Here is a 25,609-nt window from a genome sequence, read left to right on the forward strand (position 1 = left end):
GTAAATGTTTGACCTCTGTTATTGCCAACAAAGGTTATGTTACAAAGTATTGAGTTGTATTTTTGTTATTGACCAAATACTTATTTTCCACCCTGATTTACGAATAAATTCTTTACAAATCCTACCATGTGGATTCATGGATTTTTTTTTCACATTCTGTCTCTCACAGTTGAAGTGTACCTCTGGTGCAAATTACCGACCCTTGTCATCATTTTAGGTGGGGGAACTTGCACAATCGGTGGCTGACTAAATACTTTTTTGCCCCACTGTATGGGGCGATCGTGGCTCAAGAGTTGGGCGTTCATCTTGGAATCGGAAGGTTGCCGGTTCGAGCCCCGGCTCCGATAGTCTCTGCCGTTGTATCCTTGGGCAAGACACTTTACCTGTTGCCTACTGGTGGTGGTCAGAGGGCCTGGTGGTGCCAGTGTCCGGCAGCCTCGCCTCTGTCAGTGCACCCCAGGGCGGCTGTGGCTACACTGAAGCTTGCACTCACCAGTGTGTGAATGATTGTGTATAGTATAGGGGTCCTTAGGACCAAGTAAAGCGCTATACAAATCCAGACCATTTAACTAAAGGCATCCGGCATCCAAAGAAAAGCCTTGGGATGCTCAAGAAGCCTGGAAAACTGTCCCTAAGGAATACCTTGAAAAATTACAAGAAAACCTGCCAAAGCGAATTAAGGCTGTGTTGACAAATATAGGTAGTCATACAAAATATTGACTTTGCAAACTCCATTTGCACCTTTCAATGCTTCTATTAGTATATTAATATTAATGCTTTTTTAAAAAAAAGCATCACTGCTTAAGCTACTACTAATAGTACTTTTTTAAACAATCATTATGTGATTGTAATTACTAGTGATACTGTTATTATGATTGTTGGCCTGCTGCTACTGTATCCATTACTGTTACTGTTACTTAATACTAAGAGGTTAACTGTTTTAAGTAAATCACTTACGTTTGTTTATTCATATATTTAAAAGAGTAATTTAAAATATCCACCTAATATATTAATATTGTCAGCAGTGTTCTTATGGCCAACTTATCGTGACCTGCTGTGAAAGTTGAAAAGAGAAGTTGATCTTAAAGCTGTTTTACACTTCAGCTTGTAATTCAGACTTGGAGAAGCCTCAGGCAGGGCTCTCCCAAAGTGCTTGCTTAAGAAAAGCAAAGAGTGTTACCATATTTTGGCTTCACATCAACTTGTGTTAAATTCTCAGGCCATCACATCTCATCTTTTAGAATTGTCTTTTGTTTTGGTAAAGAAGCATTCCTGACTTCTATTTTATTCCCATATTTTTAACTTTTCCATTCTTGATCCACACTGTAATGTGTTGTATTTAAACCATTTTACAGCCCAAACTGTAAACTTTCATAAAGCTTCTGAGTTTCATTTGAATGAATACAGTAAGGGGAACACTCATGAATTCACATGTGATAAAAAACAAACTAGATTCGTGTTTATCTTGTCTCATGGAAAAGCCCGCATTGTCACAATATCTTTGTCTTATCAGAATAAATCAATATTGAATTTATGTAAAAAAATGCAATAGCACAAGCACAACAACCGGGATAAAGGAAATTCACTGGGTTATTAAATAGTAGAAGAAAATGAAGAATTTCATACCCAACTGAAGCAACACGTGGGCCATTGAAAACACAAGATTTCACACAGTACATCAGGTGGTGATGACCTTAAATCTGTGGCTGTTGTTAAAAACTGTTAAACAGTATTTTCAAATGGGCAGGAAGTGGTATACCTGTCTTTATGACCTTTGACTTTGTTTATTCAGGAAAGCGACAGTTTGTGGTGGGATGCCTTTGCGACAGAGTTTTTTGAAGAGGATGCCACTCTCACGCTTTCCTTCTGCCTCGAAGATGGACCAAAGAGATACAGTAAGAACACACACAATCATCTCATTTCTTCTATTCAAAAACTCCTTTGTTAATAACCACTGATTATCCACATACCTCAATTAGTAGGTGCCAACTGAATATTTTAATTATGTTGTATTTTAAGTAAAAAGCATTTATTTGTGACAGTTCTGTCTGCACATTGGGTTTTTTTTTTAACTTGTTAGGTCATTTTTAAGTGAACAGCCTTTTCTGAAGTCACTCACTACTCTCTGAGCAACACTGTAGTCTATTATGCTAAAATGACATTTAAGGTACTAAAAATCATAATTTTTATCACATTTTCAGACTAGAAATCTGGATATAAATACAATGTTCATGGAATAAAAGAAATAATACGCAGTGTTCTTTGGGAAAACCCATAAACTCAATGTATGGCTTAGCTACTGTGACATCACCCATCATCAGTGATTTTGTGAAATTTTGTTTTGAAGTTGAACTTTTTTTTTTCATAACCATGTTGGCGCTGTGGATTTTTTTTTTTAAATTGGACATCACAACTGAGGAGTGGATCTGAATAAGAAACCAAGGTTAGTCCTTGGTTATACAGTAAGGTGGGCAGTCACAACATAGTCATGCCCTAAAACAATGGTCCCCAACCCCCGGGCCACGGACCGGTATGGGTCCGTGAATCGTTTGGTATTGGCCCGAGTTGAGGCTCGGGTGTGAAATTTCTGGTTTTCAGGGTTTTTATCGTTAACTCTGTTTCCCTGGGTCTTTTCCTGTGTTGTAGTGGTGTGTCTTATTTTGAAAGAAATATTTAAGCGTTACCATAGCGACTAGAGCACATTAAGGGGCAGAGAGGAGGACGTTACTCTCAATGTTTTTGGCGCATTTCAGGAGGACGCTGCTAATAAAGTTACACAATTACACAGTGAATTTGTGTTTGTTATTATATTTACAAAATACCACAGTTTTTGTCTTGGTAGTATCATTTTATTTGTTGTATTTATCTGCGACACCTTAAAGGCTGGTCTGTGAAAATTTTGTTTGACATTAAACCGGTCCGTGGCGCAAAAAAGGTTGGGGACCGCTGCCCTAAAACAATGATGCCAAAAATGCAGACCACAGCCCTCTAGTGGTCCTTGACGGCACTGCAGTAACATCTAATTGAAATCACAATAAAGTGTTTAAAGTAAAAAAAATATTAAAAATATATTTTTTAAAAAGTCACATGAAATGTGTTATTCGCAATTATGGTGGCTAACACGTGCTGCTGAAGAAGCCTAAGTTTATATGTATTGCTGGAATTTTTCAAGTGTGGGTCCAGAACACCAAATAGTTTTGTGTCTTGATTAATGATGTAATTAAGTAGGACCACAAAATATTTTCAGGAAGAGTTCAAAATGGACCTTTACATTGTGAAGTTTGGGAATGGCTACCCTGATTTATTGTTTATGTTGAGCTTAAATGGGAGTGTAATTAAAGAGCTAAAGATTCTATATACTCAAACCTAGTGATTAAGACCTATAACTCATCAGCAAAGTGTTTATTGAGATATTTACACAAATGAGAAGTGGGGCAGTTTGTTGTAAATCTTTATAGGATCAGACTATAAAGATCAGCAAGAGTCACCCCCTACTGGCTATAAGAAAGAATGCGTATATAAGCCTATTTATTACTGGCTTCCTCTTTAGATATCTACATCTGTAACTATCTTGCTGTATGTTCAAAACCATTAAATTCATAAGGGGCATTCTCTTAAAACAACCTGTTTTCAAGGGTCTTAAACCACCACTCTGTGTCCTCTCAAGGCATGTTTGTAAGTGGCTGAGCAACACAACTTGCCATTTCTTTTTTTTTTTTTTCTTCTTTTTTTTTATTGAAAACTTCCACCTACACATACTCAGACACATACTCAGACATTGTTCATCATTTCTGGGACTGACTTTGTGCTCAAATGGGAAAAAAAGTTGTAGACTACTTCCACTTTGCTTTAACCTACTACATCTTCTTTCAGTTAAGTTATTGATTTCCTGAATTTCCCAAAATGCCTTCATAACAGCTCTTAGGGAAAAAAAATGTGTGAACTTCTTCAGTTAGCGAGTCAGACATTTCCAGTAAAGCTTTGTAACCACTGAGTCAACCATTTCTGCATTCGGCTACACCGAGGCACTGACAGCAAGAAAATTGGTATCTCTTCTTCTTCTAACAATAGGTTTTTCTCTGCATGTGATTGCCGAACATTGGTGCAACATCACATGTAACTACTGGTAACCTCTTTCTGAAACTTTCATCACAGGCTTGCGTTGTGGGTTGCACTTTTTAAATAAAGATGCAAGCATAAACCGCAGTCTCGAAAATAGACAAATAATGGTCATGTCTGTCTTGTGAAGACACAAAACAGCTGCTTTTGTATAAGATCATAGTCGTGGGGCTTTGTGACAGCTTGGTACTTTTTACCTAGAAGGATGCAGAAGAAAATGATACCATGTCTGCTTTACTTCCAATAGGTTTGAGAAGTTAAAGGAGTCATATTGGTCTTCAGATAGAAAATGTCTTGTTCATTTACTGCAGTGTTAGAGGACCAGTATTTTGTGCACTTCAAGGTTTCGGTGGACACACATCTCTCTGGAAAATACTTGGTGCTTAAGGGGGAAAAAACATAAGTAGATTAAAAAAAATATCCAGTCGTGGAGTTTAAATTTCAGTTTTTTTTACCTTACTGACAGTGAGCTTAAACTAAAGGTTTGGCCTAAATAGAAACACAGTAGGTTGTTAATTTGACAAATTACCCCTCTGATTTGCTTCTTCTCTGAAGCCATGGCTGCTGGAAGCCAGTAGGTGTTGCTATGCATGTAGTCAACCACTATACCAGAATAAAACAGGATTTCTTGAAAACATAATTACAACTGTCCTCAGAATATCAAGGAGAATCCCTTGTTTCTTTATTAAAAGAACACTGAGGACATCTTTTAAAGAAAACTTATGAATTAACACAGAGAAAAAAACACCTTTGGCACCACTTTGATGCCTTATACTCTTAGAGCTGTTTGCATGCTGTAGGCTGCTCATTGAGTTGATTACATATTATTCCTGTAAGGGAAATCAATCAGAGTTTAACAAATGCAGACATACACGTTCGCACTGAGAGGTAGATAGAAAGAGCAATACCAATCTCATGGGCGTTTAGTATGAAGATGGAGGCCAGAGGGTATTATCTAATATGGAACAGGTAGATTGACTCTAAAGCAAAGTTAGCAACATGTTGAATCTAGTTTGTTTAATCCACACACAAAACGAAATGAAGAAATTGCCATTTTAGGAGCGGCTATTAGAATGAACAAATTGCCAGCTAGTGGAGGTGCCGCATAGAAGTTATGGTTGGTTAAAACTGTTTCTCAAGAAGTAGCTAAGCAAATCAGTTAAAAGAAAATGGCTAAAGATTGAGCTGTAGAGGTGCTAGGAGGAATATTTCATAACTTAAGAGAGAGCCAGCCTTGCTGCTTCCCCCTGTTTTTCATTTCTTTTTTGTAAGTCAGTGCCAAGAATATCTCGGTAGCATCCCTTCTGTAGTTATTCATCCAGAGATACAGAAAGAGCTGCAGTGATTAGTTGATCAACAAAAAGGAAATCTCAGGTCATCACTATCTCACTATTTTGATAATTAAAGATTTAAAAAATAATGTGAGTAATCCTTTGAGAAGAAAATATGAATATTTTTGACTTTTCATGAAGGCAGAACTCAACGAATAAGGACCCTGTTAGTGAGAAGTTATAAATAGCACTTTTGACAATTTTGGGCCATTTTTTAAACATTTTAATTAATCTGGTGACTGAAAATTTGATGAGAGGGTTGATTTCTAATGGAAATATTTTTTTACCTTGGGTTGTACAAGCAAATAATGTGTTTAATTACACATTTTGCTTACACTTTTGCATAGCTGAGCCAAGTTTAAACTCCAGCACAGACAATAAAGACAGGAGTGTGATATCAGCCATCTCCTTTTTTGTAAAGAAGGCCAGTTAGTGCATTCCCCAACTGCTCCTTTAAGGTTTGCAGGGCTTTGGGTTTCTAAATAGTTGGTATTGTATTGTACGCTTTCAACTCCTGAAAATAGACCGCTGCTGTAGTATGTGGTTTTCTGCAGCAAATGACAGAGCACAGGCTTTTACTGAGTTTGTGATATTGTCCCCTCCATCTCATCTGCATAGGTTTGTATTTTGATATCTGAAACATATTGAATATCACACAGACATAGATAAGGACATGGTGCTCTAAAATGAGGCGATGTGTGTGTAGCGTCTGCTGGGTTTGTGTGTGTGATGCAGCTTAGTTATGGAAGAGGAGGAGGGGAGAGGAGAGACGGCAATGGAGGATTGTTGTGAGCTGGGCCCTGGTTTGCTTTTCAAATGTAAAAATAAAAATCCCCATTGGTGTAGAGACGGTAACCTTGTTCCCCCGGGAACGGGAGGCTTAACACCATGGCGATGATGACTCACCGTCCGTTTCAAGCCTTCCTCGATTCACATTCAGGTGCTCTAAGTTACACACAGCGAAATACATCATCGAGGAACAATCCACCAACCTTACACGTACCAAGCAACAGATCCGATTCTAAAGAATAACAATGAATCTGAAAGAGATGTGGCTGTCTCGCTCAGCTTTGCACTGGCACCTATGCATTGTATACATAAAAACACAGCATAATGCATCATATAGCAGTACTTGTAGTCATATATATTCCAGTTAGCTACTTTGTCCACTGCTCAGTACTGTAGTTATTTTTAGCAACAGCTCTTGAACTGCTTACAATGACTCAGCAGGTAGGAGGACGGAAGTGCCTTGCTTAAGGCAACTTAAATATTTGTTTAGGGAGAAGTTCCTGTTGGATAACTTGAAAACTGCAGTAACTTGTTACTTTATATAATGACTGCTGTTTAAAAGTTACACTGTTTCCTTTTTGCATTACCAAAAACGTCTACAAATTTGCAATTTTTTGTGCATATTGATGTCTCTGTACAGCTTTTGGCTAGCTAAACTTTAAGCTAGCTGTCTGTTTCGTACTTAAAGCACCCTTGTTTTTTTTCATTAAGCTGCTGTCCTAGATTTTTCTTTGCAGCTGACTTACACTTTTCTCACCAGATCGCCATTTGCATTCAATTTTGTGAAAAGCTATATTTTAACCTAAACTGTGATATTTTCTTGACACAAACCAAGTACTTTTGATGCTTAAATCTAACCAAACATTCAAGTGAAAACAAAATTAGGTAGCCATTAAAAGAGGAACTTTAAATGGCCCACACAAAAATCAGGTCTAAAATAAGGTCAGTTTATGCCACCTACTTCTTTTCATGAAACCTTCAATGGGCTGTTTCAGACACTGGGAACCAGTGACTGATATTGCTTGGCTGGGTGACTCACCCATTTTGTCAAAGCTGCCGGCGTGGCTCGTTTATATGCAAAGTGTTCTTTGGTGTCTGTAGCTTGATGCACCAGGTTTTGGCATGATTGAGATCGTACTCCCACCTTGTCTGTTTTCAGTGCAAGGGATTACTACTATGAAGGATCATATTTAACCCAAAAACCACAATCATTTCCTTACTGTAACCAAGTAGATTTTGGTGCCAAAACCTGTGAAAGTGGGTTAAAATGAAACCAAGTGAAAATCAAACACATCTGCAAGTGAAAAAAAAGACCCAATGGCACATTAACCTCAGTCTACTGCCTGAAAAACTTACAGTGCCACTACTGTCGCTCTAACTTTGTGCTGCCGACTTTCTGTGTCTTTGAACCGGTGCCATTATCTTTCAGCTGCCAGTACAGCTACATCCTCCATCCTTTTGCTTTTAGATTGTACTGTTGGCATCTCAGAAATTGAAGCTCAACGTGCTGTTGGGCTCATTGTTAGTCATTCAGCACAAGCGCGTCAGCTAACTGCCTAACATATAAAATGTAAATGTGACCCCCGATGTGGCCTTACTCTGAAATCCTCTCCCAGCTTCCAGCAATGTGAGAAAGCGCTGATATATGGTGTTATTGTCATGCAGGTCAGAACAACACTGACCAGTGGAGATGCGAGTGTGTAGGAAGTGGAGAACGGTTAGCGGTGGTTAAAGGGGCATGCATACATGTTGCAAGAGTGAGAGAGACACAAAAGGTTATAACATTTAGCACAGTGGAACAGCATCTCCTCTGACAGAAATATTCTGAGTAGAACAAAATGTTTTTAAGCTAAGTTCTTAGCATTATCTTTGATAGATTTAAATCATAAGGCTAGAGATCTTATCTTTTTTCCCCTCATGACATTTATACAATGAAACGAGAATATATGGACCTATAAAGATTAAACATGTTAAGCAAATGAAAAGGACAAGTCTTGACATTTGTGTTTTATTAAACAGCTTCTGCTTGTAAAGCACACATGCTTATGTTTGAGATGACGTTCATTAAACTGTTTATGTATTATTCCATTAAAACAGTCCCAATATGTTTATTTTTCATTTTCTGCGTAACGTATGGAGGTATAAACACAAAAACTCCCGTCCTCGTTGAAATGGAATCATATTTGTTTGAGTCATGCAATAGCTTATGCGATAATTACAAGGAAACAATCATTTCACTCCATTCTGGGGTGCTCTAATTTCATAACGTTCAGCGGAGGAAAAATTAGAAAAGCTAATTTACCTAATCTGTTTTTTATTATTGCATGGACCTGCGTTCAGGTGTTTTGTAACTCGTCTCCAGCTGGTGTTCATTGTGGCTTCTCAGAGGAAATGGCTCATATTGGATGTGCTTGCGTGTTAATTGTTGGAGGACAAACGGTAATAGATTTGTATCCTCCTTGAGCCCTCTCTGCTCTATGCGATGCTCCAAAATCAGTTCTGACCTTTAACTGGAATTGAAACAATTAGTTATTGATTAAGTACTCAATCTAAAGAAAATTGATCTTCAACTTTGTCAGTTTGGTAATTAATTAGTCATTTATTATAAAAAAAATAAAAATAAAAAATAAACATTTGCACCTCCCTGCTTCTTAATTTACTTTTCTGTTAATTATCTTTGTAAAAATATACATTTTGGGTGGTTTGGGACTGCTGATAGGACAAAGCAGAAATATAGACATATTTTATGGATTAATAATAAAAACAAAAAAGTAATCGGCAGTTGAAACCATGATCCAAAAATTCCAAACATTTACAGTTTTTACCTTTGGCTGTACGAACTTGTGAAGGGCACAGTTTTCTCCACATTTCTGCTTAAAAGGTCACAAACCATCTTCGACTGGTTCTATCATTAAAGGAAAAAGTAGCCTCAGTCTGTGTTAGGCATGTGTTATTTAAACAGTATAGAACATCCAGAGTTATTTTGCCTGCTAATATATCTCTTATAGATTTTTTTACACTTTTATGGTGCTGTCCATTGCCATTGCTGCTCTTTGATTGGGTTTTCACTGAAGTGTTTTGAGGATTTGTTTTTTCCCCCCGTTGGATTTCATTGTAAATCGAATGCCTTTATTACTAACAACAGTCAGCAATTCAAGCAAGCAATTTGAAGATGCGTTTTTGAGTATTTTTTGACACTTTTGAGCAGTGGTTCGCAAGCTTTTTCAGCAATCCCCCACTTTTTTCCAAGCTGTAACCAAAAAAAGAGAAAAAAGAAAAAATAGGATCCAGCGTGGTAGCATCAGCAGCAGATCAACGGGTTAAATCAGCTGCAAGTCAATGAATGTTCATTTAACCAGCTGGTTGGCTGGTCAATTCCCAGATTTAACTAGTAGTTTCTTAACCAAACCATATCTAGAGACTGACCTAGAAAACCTTAAACTAATGGTTTGCTTGCTGGTGAAATGGTGGAGAATTTAAAGTCACAATATGTGGCTGTTTTCTTAAAAATTATTCCCCACTTTGTGTCATTAACGAAAAGCAAACAGGATTGTCTGTTGCTTCTAATTGTGATCTACATGTATCAGGAACAATAAGCATGACAGACGACAACATAAGCAGCTTATCCAGACAGATTGCATTATTTCTTCCCTCGCCTTGTTCTTGCAAAGATCTGAAGAGCACTAAATGTGAGGAGTGAGAATTCGCAGCCTCGGATATGCCATTATAGTTTATAGTTTGGACATAAAACTTAACAACATCTTGTATTGCCATGACAGCATATTGCTTTTGATATAAGTTAATATTTTTAATATGTTCTTCTTGGCGTCGTATTTTATCTTTGGACTGAGCGTTTTGGTGCACATTTGTGCACCCTTGTATGTGTGTAAAACAATTCTCAACCGGTGCAGGCCAATTACTGTTTTCTACAGTACACCGAATATTCAGAACCTCTATCTAATTATACTCTCAATTGCTGTGGCCTTAACATTCGCCCCAGTACCTTGTCTGGCTCTGCAATCTATGAGGCATCTGATGAAAGCTGCACTCCATGATGCAATCAAAGAGCAAGGCTCATTTTAGAAGTAGTTCAAACAAGAGAAGGAAAAGTCTGCATGTTTAGTGGGTTGGTTCAAGGCAAACTGCAAAAGTGATTCACAACGCATTTACAATTCATCTAGTTATTCTTGCATTGCAGCACGCAATAATTGCAGCGATAAAATGACCACAGCTAATAATCTTTAAGCAAGCATGAGGACATAATGAGGAGGAAGAAAACACGGGGAAACTGTTTTAATACTCTTGCCTCTGCCGTGAAGTAAACTTAACAAGGAGCTCACTTGGTGCTATGAATTAAAAGTGGCAAACTTTTAATCAATAACCAGATTGCGTACGGTTGGAAATGTGATAATGATCAGATCTTTTCTTGGACCAGTCTTGCATTTGGCAACAAGACCATAATGAGTGTTTTTAGCCATATAAGGCCAGTGTTATTGTATTGGTAAAAATGTCTGACTTAAACATACAATAAAACATTTGTTTTATACAGTGAAATAAGAGTTTCATTTTTGTCTTGTCCTCAGAAAACTTCATAATGTACCACAGGTTTACTCAGCAGTAATGACCATTTCCCTGTATGTAGCTACTTTTAAATGAAGCATTTACAAAGCATTTTAGCTCAAAGCTATACAACTTTAGCAACAGATGTAAATTTTGAAACCATTAAACAAAAATAAGGTTTTTATAAGGTTTATAATTTATAAGGTTTTTATTTAAAACAAACAACCCCCCAAAAAAACCCTCCAGGGTGTTTTTCATCGAAAGAAAAGTAAAAAAAAATGCTGTTTAACCACTAAAAGCTCCACTATGTTAAGCAAGTTATTACTGACTTTGCCTGTCTTTTGTTTGCTACCAGCCAAGTAGAATACAGTGGGTTTATGAGAACTTGTTAGGTAAAAACAGCTGCCTGCCAGCGACTGCTAGAAACAGGATGGACTGAACCATAGAGTAAATGTGCCGTCAAATGAAAATAGTGAAAGAGGGTAACAGCTGCATCGAGCTGCCGAGCTGCATGAAAATTCTCTGTAGTTTCATCAGTACAAATAACCGCTTACACAATGTATAGTCATAAAAAACTGAATGCTACAATGTAACATGTGTTTGCATTAATGCATCAAGACCCCCAGTTCAGAAGCCAGACTCTATCTTGTCTTCAGGAATGCCAAATTTATATTCAGCTTGCAAGAAACTATAATGTCATTGGTGTGCACTGTGTCCTTTGTGTATAATTACATAACATAAATCATTTATTTGTCCAGTGTTGGCCTTTCCCTCTGTTTGTGCATGTGTTCATGCTTGTATGAACACATGCACAAACACAAACTATGTATCTTTTTGTGTGTTTTCCCCGTTCAAGCGACGGTAAATGTTTGTGCGTGAATGTGCTGGTTGGAGAGTTAAAGGGATCTCAATTCTTCTGTGGTGGCAGTTGTTTTGAAAGGAGGAGGTGGAGGTGGTGGTGGTGCGGGGATGGCGATGGTGGGGGGGGACGGGGGACGGTGTGCGAATCTGCTTTACAGAGAGATGGATAGGATGGATTGAAGGTGTAGAGCGGTGATTGGCAGGCGGGATGATGCGGCCCTGGCTCAGCTGCAGCGCTGAGATGTAGGCTGCTGCTGATTGACAGTCGAGCTGAGCCTGGGAACCGCAGCGCTGGATTGGCCACAAAGAAAGACGGAGGGAGAAAGTGCAAGAGAGGAGAGAGAGAAAAGATAGATTTAAACATAAAAAATGTACCCTTAACATTTTGCTGTATATTCTGTTCCTGGATAGTTCGACACTGCCATCTATTGTAAACTATGCTGATGGCATTTTCATGATATTTCTGACAGCTGACATTGTGCTAAATGTGCATCTGTGTGTCTATGTGCAGTGCAGTCGACATGAGGAGGCAAAGTCATATAAGGGGCCCTTATATATCTGAATAAAAAACATATAATGTAGAGAGGACAACTTTTGTCCTTGACAACAGCTTTAGCCTAAGGCTGCAGAGACTGTTTTATTTTCATTAATTGATTTTTTGGGTTTTTTTTGGTATATTAAATGTCAGAAAATAAGGTTGAAGTTATTTGTGTTTTTTTTCTAACCAGCAGCCCCAAACTCCCAAATATGTCATTTGTAATTGCAAAAAAAGCTGAGATAATGGGGCATGCTCATAAATTGAGATCCCAAAACTGATGAGTGTTTGGCAGTTTTGCTCGATAAGTAACTAACCTAATTAAACACTCATCAAAATAATTGTAGCTGATTTTGTCTTAATCAACTTATCAATCAAATTATTATAGCAAGCCCTCAAACTTTGTTAAAATACTCTCATTCAATTTCCAAAGTGTATGCAGTTATAATTGTGGCCCTTTTTTAAAGAAAGACCTTTAATGTGGAGGAATCTCGAAGTAGTTTAGAGATACTGATTGCTAAGGCTGTGCAAAGCATTGACTTGATGCTTGTGTTCATGTTCTTTTTAATAAGTTAATTACATTTTTCCTTTGCTTGCTGATCTAAATTTGACGTCTCTAGCCCCGCATTGTTAGACTTTGTGCTCTGGCCTTGGAGATGGCCAATTTCTGATGGCAGTTGATCTGCAGATGGCAGCTTTGTGATATTTACAGCGCAAAGTTTGATAAGCATGCATGATGGTATGCAGTGGTCATTCTATTCAGCTGTGAAACAAAAACACCCTTGTCTCTCTCCGTTAGTAAGTTTTGACCTGGAGGTCCAGCGTCTCTTTGCTTCTGCCGTATTTTCCGACCATTACCTCCCACTCCAGCAGATCCACGATCCCTCTGCTGCCTGCACCTGCAGCCAGACGATCTTCTGAAAGCCTGTGTGCCCTGCCCCATAAAGAAAATAGGATGCATGTGGCTCAGACAGATTTTCACAATCTAAAGAAAAGCTACTGTTGCTTTTAAAAAGACACTTGCAGAATACATACATTTAGAGTGAACCTTTCCTTTAAATGTGGCGCTATGGATCCTGCTTCGCTGATGCCTTATGTTGTTTCACATACAGTCAACAGGCTGGCATATTAAAGGACATGCAGGTTAGCATTAATGATTCAAAACCCCCAAAAAGCAAAAAAGAATTGAAATGAAACATTATTAGATATCAGTCGACTCTACAGGAAGGAAATGTATTTTGTGACTATTTCCTTGTGCCTAGCTTGCAGATTCTATTAGATTCAAATAATCCAGAAAGTATTGCATTAGTACATTTGCAAATTATAATCGAAAATCAAACCTATTAGAGTGAAAGAGATCTTGATTAAGTGAAAATACGAATAACATAACTTACTCATAGAAGCTAACTCTAACCAATAGGATAAATTACAGTAATTATTAATTAATTCTTTAATATGTTTTATTTTAAGGTACTGTTTTGACGGAAGTAGCTTCACATTTTTGAAAATCATCTTATGCCTTTTTGTCCGATATTATCACCTTATTTCAACTCTTTATTGAATCTAATGATGACTTAAGAGAAAGCTTTTATTTGTTGTGTGCCACCTCTTTTTCCCTTTGCAGTCTGTTTTCTGATTGCACTTGAGCCACACTTTCTCCATCAGAAACACCAGCTCTGTCTGTTTTTGATTCAAGCCAAGACAAAATCGGTGTAAGATGTAAACTATAAATTCAGCCACACATTAAACACGTGAAAATAAAAGGAGGATAAAACAAGCATGACAGGTTTGGTCGAGTCTGTCTTGAGCAACAGCCAGGTGCCCATGTGTACACTGAAATAGGTTTTCCTAGCTGTGTTCATTGCTTCTTTTCAAAGAAAGATCGTTTTCTAAAACACTTTTGAGGAACACTTTGTTTTTTTGGGATGTTTCAGCGCTTTCCCCCTCAGTGTCAAGTGGAAAAAAAAAAAAAAGTACACTACATGAAGATTATGTTTTTTACATGAATTGCTTCAATAAAGAGGCAACCAAACAGCATGTAAGGTACCACATAGATGCGTTTGCCCTAAGCAACTGAACCCCGAGCTGGTGTAATTCCCGGTCAGAAACACTGCTGCGTGCCGTTCCCTTAGCCTCTTTATCTATTCCTCTCTTTCTCCACTGCTACAGTCAAATAAATGCTTAAAATCCCCTTGCCCCACTCAACAAAACTTTCAAATATATTAAGGCATTTTTGAATCAAAATGTAAAATGAGTGTTTGAATAAAGAAACCGTAAAAGTTTTGTAACTTCACCAAACTCTAGAAGCAAGTCTCTGCAGACTCTGCAGGCAGTTGGGATCAGGAGTTTTGTCTACAGGCTAGTAAGCTCACATTCTGACTCTGATTCATAAAGGAATCTGATGAGCCCCAAAGCTCCTGAGGGATCCGTTATTCTCTTCTGTGAACTTAAAGTGGATCAAGCTGTCAAAAACACTCATAGAAACTATTGTTTTGTTAATTTTTTTCCCTGCAGTAATGTCAGGTATGAACAGGAAATCTTTAAGTGTTCATACTGTATAGGCAGCTACATATTCATTCATTAAATAAAGGTCTACCTACCATCTTGTATCTTCATGCAGTCACTGCTGCTGGTTTGCTCTGCCTGTATAAATTCATCTGTTTATGTTAGGTATAGCAAGGCCTGCTCAATTCCAGTCCCATTAAAACTCTTCTTTCTGGAATTTTGCCTAAATTGTCTGTTAACACCCTTATAACAGCTAGAAAATGTCTGTTACAAAATAATTATTAATGGAATCAATTTCAAAGTCTAATTGCAGGTTGTATTTTCATTTTTATTCCCAGTGGCCGCCCGATGGCAATTAAGACATAGCTGATTGTTTAGTTGGCAGAACAGAAAGAGTTTTAGTGTTTATTTTTTCATTCACTACAGGCCTGTTATCGGCCGCTCTCTGGCAACTGGCCATCTCCCCTTTCTGTGTGTGGTTTGTGTGGCCAATCAGATCAGGCAGCCTGCATTCTGGGTTAGAGTTGAGTGAGGTGAAAACGGCGGTGGCTACTTCACATTCTAAAGCAAAGAAATGAAAGAAAGTTTATTGTACAGTAACGGGGAAGCAAGTTTCTTTGAGTGGAAAATGATAATTCAGCCACATTTTGACTGCGGTGGATCAAGCTGGCACATTTCGAAGGCACCGGCAATTATCAGAAACAGTCACTCGATTTCCATGACAAGAGGCAGTAGCACCTTGTCTGTCTGCAGCTGACAACCCCTTATCAGATGCCATTAATATATTGGCAAGATATGTGGAAAAAGACATGCCCCTGTTATGTAAATTTCCCTTTGGCTTACCCGTTTTTTTTTTTTTTCATGCCTCCCTTTGATCTTGCATAAAATTTGTTTTAATGAAATGGCTATATCGAGCTAAGAACACTACGGCAACGTACCTTAATTTGGAAGTTTCATAGAATAGATTTATGGAATTGTTTTAAGTGCATTCATCATCAATAATTAAATTTATTTCATGGTTTAATTTGTTGTGCAGCACATTACACATTTTATGAAAATAAATATTTTAAATGAGTCAATTCCATTTATGCATGCAGAGTTTATAAAAGCACACCAGAGCCCGAGTCAGAGCGCGCTGATATAATTTAACTTTAACTTCAAATTGCCATTGTAACTGAAAAACTGCTGCAATTAAAACGCAGTCAAAGTGAACTCAGACAAAGCCGGAGACAAAGACAAAATGATACAGAAGTGAAACTCTATAATCCTGATTGTTCGCTGCTCTTAATCAACCTTTTGCAGTAAAACCAATCAATAAAAAAAAACACAAAAAAATAAAACCGCCAGAATTGATGTGATTCCGGTTTTGATTTCTGATAGACGATTTTTAATGCAGTATGTGAGAATCCGTGGGTGTTTGCACAGTGTTCACTTTATGTGAGAGCCGGATGAAAATATACAGCAGCAGATGTGAGCAGTGGATTTTGTTGCGATGTTTGACCAGATAAGAAAGAGACGAGCCTTTGTAAAGACATAATGTGGTTCTTCTGAGGCTGCTGGGAATTGTAGCCTTTTCATTCTAAAACAATATCCAATATCTAAAATAATTGACGCCTACTCTCACACAAAAAGCCCGCTGGCATGAAAGTAAAGCACATTAGGAGGCACCTGCAGTTCATTTTACTTTTTTTTTTTTTTTTTTTTTTTTTTTAGCAAAACAACACATAAGACTTAGAAATATTATTGTGTGCCATTATTCTTTTCTGTCTGCTTGCACTTGGTCATTGTTGTTTATTGACAGCAGACTACAAACACCAAAGGACTTGAAGGACAAATAAAACAATAAAAGCAACAGACTTTAGAAACTGTTTTATTTCTTAGCAGTAACACCTACATTTGTTTGCATGTTCATTAAAATAAGCAATTACTCTATTTTTTTATTTTTTATTTTTTTGGGGGGGAGGCGAATGTATTAAGTTCGTATTTTTTTCCCAATTTTCAAGTTTTATTTTCAAGTTTATTTCGTAAGGACTTAAAATGACTCTGTTTCCATAGCATTTATATGTGAGAAAGCCTTTCCTTTTTTTCAGCAGTTCATGAATAGATAAAGCTTCTCTTCACACTAACACATGGCATCGCTCCTGGATTACAATCACAAACGGCAACTAGTCATCAGACTGTTAGACTTTCTAAAAGTGAAACTCGATTTCCAAAGGCAGCCTTTTATTTATTTGAGCACATTCTGAAAACTGGCATATAGCGAGTGAGAAATGACAAATACAAGCAGTTGGAATTGTAAAGATTCTGCATTACATTGCTGTCTCACTCTTAGGCACTATTTAATTTAATTTACTGTAGGAAAGAGCATTAACAGTGTCAAATACTTTAATTTTGAAGGGCATGTTTCACATTTCTGCTATATTTCATACGTGCCCAAAACAAGTGTCCAATATGTTTTCTACTATTTTTTTATGTGATTAATTGGTAATCTATACACCTTAGTTACATGTTAGTGGGTTGGATCCTTTTTTGCCTTTAGAAATGACTTACTTCTTCATGGCACAGAATCGAGAAGGTGTTCAAAACATTCCTCAGAGATTTTGGTTCATATTGACATGACGGCTTCACGCAGCTGCTGCAAATTTGCTGGTTTCTCATCCATGATGCAAATCTTCTGTGGCGGCACTTCCCAAAGGTGTTCTATTGTATTGAGATATGGTGATTGTGTAGGCCATTCTAGTACAGTGAACTCATCATCATGTTCATGAAACCAGTTTGAGATCATCTGATATTTGTTATATGAAACTTTATCCTGATGGAAGCAACCATCAAGGATACAGTGGGATGGATGTGGTCAACAACAATGCTCAAGCAGGCTGTGGTGTTTAAACTGGCAGTAAGGGGTTCAAGTATACAAAGAAAATACCAGTACCACCAGCCTAAACCATTTATACAAGGCAGGATGGATCCATCCTTTGTCTATGCCAAATTCTAACCATACCATCCGATGTTGCAGAAGAAATCGTGACTCATCAAAGCAGACAGTGGTTTTTTTCTTCTAGCTTGAATTTCGTCTTCTTAGCTGACAGAAGTGGCGCCTGGTGTGATCTTCTGCTGCCGCATTCAAAGTCACTTAAATCACCTTTCTTCCCCATTCTGATGCTCAGTTTGAACTTCACCACGCAGAAAAAGCTTTTGTATAACTGTAAAATTGCATATTCACTACATGTGTTCTACAAACAATGGGGCATAGGTTATGTTGCCAAGTACCAAGCTGTGTTTCTATATTTCTAGTGTTGTCATTACCAGCGATCCATGTTCTAAAAACATCGGTGACTCCACTGTTTGTCTATCATCAGAATAAACCGTGCCAGCTGGGAATTCTGGTCTGTTACATTTATTTTATTTTAGAAAAAGCATATATTACACTTTCATGAGTTCAGTTTTTTTATTTTGGATATTTCCTGGGAAGGTTTACAGTTCATTTGCTTTGCTTTTTTCCCCCATATACAGGAGCAGTATGTGGCTATGGAGGGAGTAATAATTCTTCATTTTGGAGTTAAAATGTTTATTTATTTATTTTTTGCATAAGTCTGCTAATTTGCAGACATCTTTGCCAAGGTCTTTGGGCAGTAGGGCTGTGGTGCACCCTAGTTTTCTTGATTTTGGCACATGCACAGAGAGCAATTAGGCGGGAGAGACTGAATGAATCTTTCTTTCTCCATGGTTGCAGGGAATTTATGCTGGTTGCTATAAAAATGAGCTGAAAGATAGACCCAGGAAGCATAGATCTACTGTGTTTACAGTGCAAAACAGAGATGAAAATAATATTATCAATTGTTTACTTGGAATCACTTTAATCACTGATAAAATATTCTTTGATATGGTGAAGTTGGCACATCGGTTTGCTGTGAAGGCTCTAAAGAGAAAAAACAAAAAACAAAACACAACAGTTTTACAGTATGGTACTATTTCTAGTTTGAAGAGCTTCGTATACTGCTTAGAGAGTGGTCACTCATGTTGGTTTCCAGATGGTCTGAGCCAGGGTGGGAACCATTGTATGAAGCTAACAGGAAGGGGGAACAGCTATCGGAGGGCACCAGCTGTCCGCGAGGATGGGCAGGTCCCTTGGCTTCCTGTTTCTCAACACTCTGTGCGCCCCGGAGCAAAACAAAACCAGCTTCCCCTTCCAGTTTGAGAAACAATACATGTCACACACACACATAGCCCTCATCTGCTTCTGTCCTCCTCTCGCCCTCTTTTCCTTCTTCCTTGTTCTTTCTCCATCTTATCATCTGCCTGTTTTTCTGCTGCATTGTCCTTCTCCTTTATCATCTCCTGCTCTCCTTCAGCTCACATTCTCATCTGTTCTTTTCCCCCTGCTTATTTCCATCCTTTATTTTACTCTGCTTCCTCCCTCTTATTCTTTTCTCTTTTTCCTCCACATTTTCTTTACGCTAATGATTTTCGCCATCTTTTTCCTCTGCTTCATTCACACCTTCTTTTTACCTCTTCTTCCTCCCTAGTTCTGTATTTTATGTTGGTCTTGCATACATTTTAATTTAAGCTGTGAGTGTCTATACAATGCCTTACAATTTACTTTGTATGTTTCAAACATCATTGTCTTGAGTTGGTTTTTTTTTTAAAAGAAAAAAGGTTTGAAAAATACAGTGAGTTGTGGGCGGTAACAGCTGGAACTTATAACAAATAAAAATATATTTAGCAGAAAGAACATAAACATGTAAAGATAAAGAGTCTGAATGTTTTGTAAGATAAAATGTGTTTTGGGGGAAAATTTGAATCACTCTGTTGAAAGAGTAAGATCTATTTCAGCATCTTCAGAATTTGAAATTGCAGCATTCACTCTCTCCCTGCATTTAGTTTCCATATCACTTTGAACCTACATTTTGTAATATATGAATTAAACATGAAATTACATTTACAAGGATCCTGGGAAAGTTTCCCATGGGGTCTTTTTACTTTACACTTCTGCGATTTGTTTTGCTAAAGTGGAATTTGCAAATGTTTGCTACAAGTAATGACGACAGACGTGTAGCTCATGAAAAAGTGAAGAGTGAAATGCAACATGAGCTTTTAAAAGTAGAACATTCCTGAAAGGTCAACAAGATGAGCTCTGAGAGAGAATGAAAGAGAAGATTTATTAATAATAAATAGAATTTCCATCTGCACACGGGAGAGTAGAAGAAGAACCCCACCTGGAAAACATGCAGTGTATGCACAGTGTAACACACACATACGCAGTCACAGACAGAGGGCACATCTGGTCTTAGATTCAAAGACAGTGGGGAAAAAAGTGTTGGCATCTGTACAGAAAACACGCATACACACATCATAAACACACACACGCACAAACAGTTGTGCCTGTGCACGTCAGCGGTGCAGAGTTATTGACACATGGAGAAATCCATATTTATATATAATACAGTGTGGTGGAGGCCCATCAGTCTCCATAGTCTGTGAAAGGGGCCTGCACTGCTTTACTTAAGGTATTAAATGTTTATGTGGCGCTTTTTTCATCCCTCAATAACTCTTCTTTACACACACACACACACACACACACACACACACACACACACACACACACACACACACACACACACATTGGCAGAAATTCACCAGTTCAAAATGATATATTCATCCTGATGACTCAGTCTTTGGTGTATGTCTTTTTGACAAGAAGTAGCACAAAGTTTCCATGACATTTGCTTGTGTTACCAATTCTCAGGTGTATCTCAAGCTGCAGACACTGTAACAATGAATTCTGTTCTCATACAGCTGGCAGGGCGGCTGATCCCCAGCAGGTAGAGCAAGTTGTTCGGTGATCGTGGCATTGGCATTTTAATCCCCAGTTCCTCCTATCAACATGCTCAAATGTCCTTCAGCGGGAAAGTGAATGGAAAGATGAAAGTTTCTCTTGAAGGCCGTTACATTGTATGATGTGTGTTTTTGTGAATAAGAGGGAAATTGCTCTGAACAAACCAACTACTGCTTATAAATGCAGTCCATGCAGTAAATAGTGAATGGTGAGTAACTTACAGAAAGTTCTGTGATATTTCAAAGTGTAGTTGTCCTGAACCTCTGCATCTTGTTAAAGTACTACTTAAAATTAAGTGTTTCTTATTTAAAATCCTCATCTTCAGTACAAGGCCAGTTTGCTTCACACATTTCATTTGTTACATTCAAAAGGTGAAGGCCCTGGAAGGTAATTTTCCAGAAAAAAAAGCAAGAGGGTTATACATATTTTCTTCTTTAATTCTTTTAATCTCATCTTTGGGTTCAATGTTGGCTCTTTTGGAAACCAGCACTGTGATCAGTTAACTTCATAACGCTGCTTTATACATGCTAAAAGTAAGTGAAGACTGAGTTTTGAGTTAAGGTGCATTTGCACCGCCATGGTTTAACAAATGCATGAACTTTGTTATTTGTAATACTTCATCTCTGTAAAAAAAGACCAGTGGTTGGCCACACAGAAAATGGAGCCTAGAGAAGGTGTAGTTGCCTCTCAGACTACTACAGTTACAATGTGTCGAAAGCTTATTATGAAACTTTAATTGCTACACGTAGATATAGAAGAGAAATAAAGTTCAAAACAGTTTCAGTGACAGCTTTTGCTTATATATTTATGTGCCATAAACATATAAGTGAGTATTCTGATTAAAAAAAAAATAATCTGTACAATATTTTTTTGCACCAGAAGAATAAATGCACTTGTTGGATATTGCAATTGTTTTTTGCATCTCATGAGAACAGATTCAGTTAAAAAAAGTATGTTGAATACAGAAAAGTTTCAATGCTTTAGGACAGGGTCAAGATTATTTTATGGAAATTACCAGATGGATTGTTTCACTGGGTAGCTCACGGTTTTTCTCAGTCTATTTTTTCAGAGGCTTAAAGAAACTCTGCTTTACTTACTGCCATATGCATCACCTGGAAATACCAGAAAGTGTTACATGGAACCATTTTTTTCTTTTTAACTCTAAGGAGCTGCCCACCCCTCAACCTTGAACCGCCTCTGACCTTGACCCATCTCTAAATGAGTTGCTCAGAGTCTAGCATCTACTATTATGTGCTTTTTTTTCACTCATTTCAGTTGAATTGGGCCAACCAGGAATATGAGTTACTTATGAAATGTGTGTAAGTCTGTATAGGTTTGTGTGTATTTAATGTACAATATGATGATCCTGTGATCATGTGTATAGTGTCAAGTTAAGGATGATATTTTGTTCTTTCAGAATATGCGTGACTGGAGTTTGACTTAACTTATGGTGAGGGAGGAATAATGCATCTCACTATTAACTCCTGGCATTTTCTGTCCCACTGTTTGTGGTGTGTGAGGTGTTTTGGGTGGTTGTAGCGGGGTGTCTTTGTCTCTCCCTCCTCTGCGTGTTGTGTCCTTCCTGCGGTGCCGTGCCCTGGGGCTCTGTGCAGCTGGGGGGGGGTTTGGACCCTGTTGAATTATGGATGGAGGTGAAGAGGGGATGAGGGCTGGCCTCGATGGTACATACCCCCCTCCATCCCTAACACTTCCGACTGTCCCCCATCCCTCCCCCACCCTCTCTTTCCCTCCTGCTTTCCTCTCTGCCCAAACAGTGGCTATCCACGCGTGGCGTGAGGTTGGATGAGGGTGACTGGAGATGTGTCTCGCGCTCTCTTTCTGTCTTTCTGCTTTGCCGTTTTTTCTCTCTCTTGTTACACTTTCGTCCTTATCTCGCTCTTCCTCTCCCTCCCAGATTTGAGCTGGTAAAGTCAAAATGATAGAGGTCCATTCAGCCGAAAATGGTCTGCAGATGTTGAGAAAACGAGACAAAGACATAGAGTATCTTGATTTTCCTCCACTATAAATTACCAGCGGCATTCAACCGCTGGTGAAACAGCTTCTCATGGCTATTGTTTTACTCCTTCTTCCTCTAAAAATCTGGATATCATAATGTCAGTTTTGGTTAATATGTTACATTCATCATCCATTATTGTTTATGTCTTTCTCAGATGGCTCAATTTGAATATTTCACGGTTTCGTTGTCATTTGGTCGTCAGTTTTTTTTTATTTTTATTATCACGTACTGTAGGTGAACTTCACTATATAGTCACCGTGAAGTTGTTTCCCAACTTTGAAAGCTGCAACTATGACATTGAAGTTACATAATAACATTTGTGACATTTTTTGTGACACTCAGCCCTCTGCTTGCTACAACAAGCGCAAGGGAAAAAAGGTGGTTCCACCTTCGCCCAGTTGTATAGCATTTTAAGTGTAGATGGTTGAAAGTTGTTTTTTTTTTTTTTTTTTAGCTAGTAAAAGTCTCAATTATAGTATTGACATGGCATGTCAAACTCAGTGTGTACTTGTATCTTTTGGGATCTTTGAAGCAAATTGTTAATCACTAACCTTGTCTTCTAACAAATGTGTTTATATACGGGTTACAGTTTTTTTTGTTGCTCTTTTTTGTTGTTTAAATACTGTTTATGCACTAATGAACAACTGAATATTTGAAGCTATTTGCTAATTCAGAATGAAAAAAATATTAGTGAGGATCTGTTTTGCTCATTTCCAACTCTATATTTTTATTCTTGAACACCACCGGAGTAGCTTTGCATAATTCACAGTTCAAAGTAATAATTTTTTATCTTATACTGGGCTGGTGGGGCCGCTTAGTTCATCCTCTATCAGAAACAAGCTGTTTAAGCTCCTTTCTCTTTTACTCCACCCTCATTTTAAGCCAACTTTCTTCTGATTGGCTGCCTCTTGCAAATAGATGGGTGCCAAGATGCCAAGAGCTTTATGTCTGAGATGTTTCATTGATAAACAGAGCAAAGTGTTGAAGTTTGACCTGTTTTGGTCAAAGGAATATGCTCAAGCTTTAGTGGTGTTTAGGCTGAACATACAGACTTGTTGTAGTAAACAGAGTTTGTGACAATGCTTGAATTTCAAGCATTATAGCAATACACAGGCTGGCAGGACCGATAACATTTAAGATAAACAAAGATAATAAGGCATTTTTAGGTGTCTTGGCTTTGTTAAATAGTTAATGCAACACTTCACATAGATTTTAGATAAACTGACTTCATCTCTGCTTTTAAAAGAGCAGCACACCAACGAGTGGTTTTCTGTTGTCCTCTCAAACCCTTGGGCTTCAGAGCTCTATGCAGCTGGAAGGGTTTTGACCCTGGACATTGTAGCCAAATTTCAGTTGGATTGGACTGATTGTCATGCTTTTCTTTTGATTTCAGGCTGCACATAATAAGAAAAAAGGTCAAATATGCAAATATTGCAAAGACAGAGGCACTGGATTGCACTGAGTGCTGTAATGGACCTGCAGTATTGGTGAAAAGCATGTGAAATACATACAGGAGTTTTCTTATTAGCCCATATATTTCTCAATCAAATCAAAATTTGACACCTGGTGGTTCTGCCTCTTTGTTGTTAAATATCTACAATCTTGAAAGTAAAACTAAAGCCAATGATGAAGTGTGAAAATGTGACTTACATTCTACTGATTTTCTTTTCATAAATGTTACTGAGGGACTGGTAAAGTTGGACTTCCCTTTATCTGTGTTTGAGAAGCTTGGTTTGAGTGACAATATCTTTGATAACAGGGGACCTCTAAAACTCAGCATCACAGTATTAAACGAGGACCGCTCCTTGCTTTGCCAACCAGCAGCTTTCCCTTTTGAAATGTAATTTTGAACCGCGTGAACAGTGGTTTCCTGCATCTGAAATGTAGCGGTGTCTTAATGACGTGCTTTGGCTTGTGCATTTGGGCAATTTTAATGAAATCTATTATTATGATTATGATTTTTATTTTTTATTTTTTTCTGTAGCAGCCGAGTGAGTGTTTACCTCACAAAATAGAATACACCAGCCCCCAAAATGACGAGAGAGAGAAAGAGAGAGAGGGAGAGAATTAAAGTTTTATGACTGATGAATATTTCATGTTCTGGGCAGTGATTCCCACATTCTGGTGTGTTTGTGCATGAGCGTGTGTGTGCGCACGTGTGTGTGTGTGTGTGTGTGTGTGTGTGTGTGTGTGTGTGTTCATGCACTTTAGTATGTGTATGTGTCTGTATTCCTCTCAAATATATGCTGGTGTTTTAACCCTTTCTCTACTGTATTTAGAACATAGTGAATTTTTGCTTTTATTCTTGCAAGTATGTAATTGAAGGGTCTAACAATGTACCAACTTCAGTATAAGGCTTGTTGAGTCACAGTTCGGTACTTTTGGTACACAAGAGAAAACAAAGACAGACGACAAAAGACAACAATATTTGTCTTTATTTACAGCAGTCAAGCGCTGCATACTTGTCAGTCAGAAAAGACTTAGCTAACTTAGTCTGAGGGATAAAATAAATAAAAGAAAAGAAAGAAAAGTGAAACATATTCATTAAAAAGTTAACTTAATATTAAAGTCAGCTTTAAAATCAGCAAAGCGTTTTATTTTATATTCCTTTTTGTTCAGTAAACAAAAAATTCAAAACTTTATTACTGGATAAAATAATCAGAGATTTGGATTTACAGTCAGTGGGAGTGACCAAATGTACTGGTGTGCACAGATTCTGGGGATGCTGCAAAAATATGCTGAGATTTAAAATTGAAATTGTGAATAGAATTTGTGGGGTGTCTGCCAATTTTTCAAGGCTAACATTGGAAGGGTACTATATTTGATAAATAACAACTTGTTTACTGGCAAAATGTTATGGGTGAAGCTCAAGTTGTAAAGGTTTTGGTCTTTGGAGCATAAATATGTAGTAATAAACAGACAGAAACAGACTTCTAAAAGTAATTGTTTGGTTCACAAGACTTAGACAGGAAAGAAAAATCCTTGTGCCAAGGCTAAAAGAAGGTTTGGTCTGAGTTAGAAAAGTAAGTGGGAATATTTAGCAATGACAGTTTTTT

The 25,609-nt window shown here is 37.8% G+C and overlaps 1 protein-coding gene across 5 annotated transcripts in view; it reads left to right on the plus strand.

Moving 5' to 3' along the window:
* Nucleotides 1-25,609, plus strand: part of ldb2a (LIM domain binding 2a) — a 110,927-nt gene that overhangs the window by 23,031 nt on the left and 62,287 nt on the right. For all 5 annotated transcript variants that reach the window (XM_026183021.1, XM_026183039.1, XM_026183031.1 and 2 more), the window contains exon 2: nt 1,793-1,895. In XM_026183021.1, coding sequence (XP_026038806.1) covers nt 1,793-1,895 — 103 coding nt within the window. The remainder of the gene's footprint in view (nt 1-1,792; nt 1,896-25,609) is intronic.

This window comes from Astatotilapia calliptera, chromosome 2, assembly GCF_900246225.1.
Source record: "Astatotilapia calliptera chromosome 2, fAstCal1.2, whole genome shotgun sequence".
NCBI lineage: Eukaryota > Metazoa > Chordata > Actinopteri > Cichliformes > Cichlidae > Astatotilapia > Astatotilapia calliptera.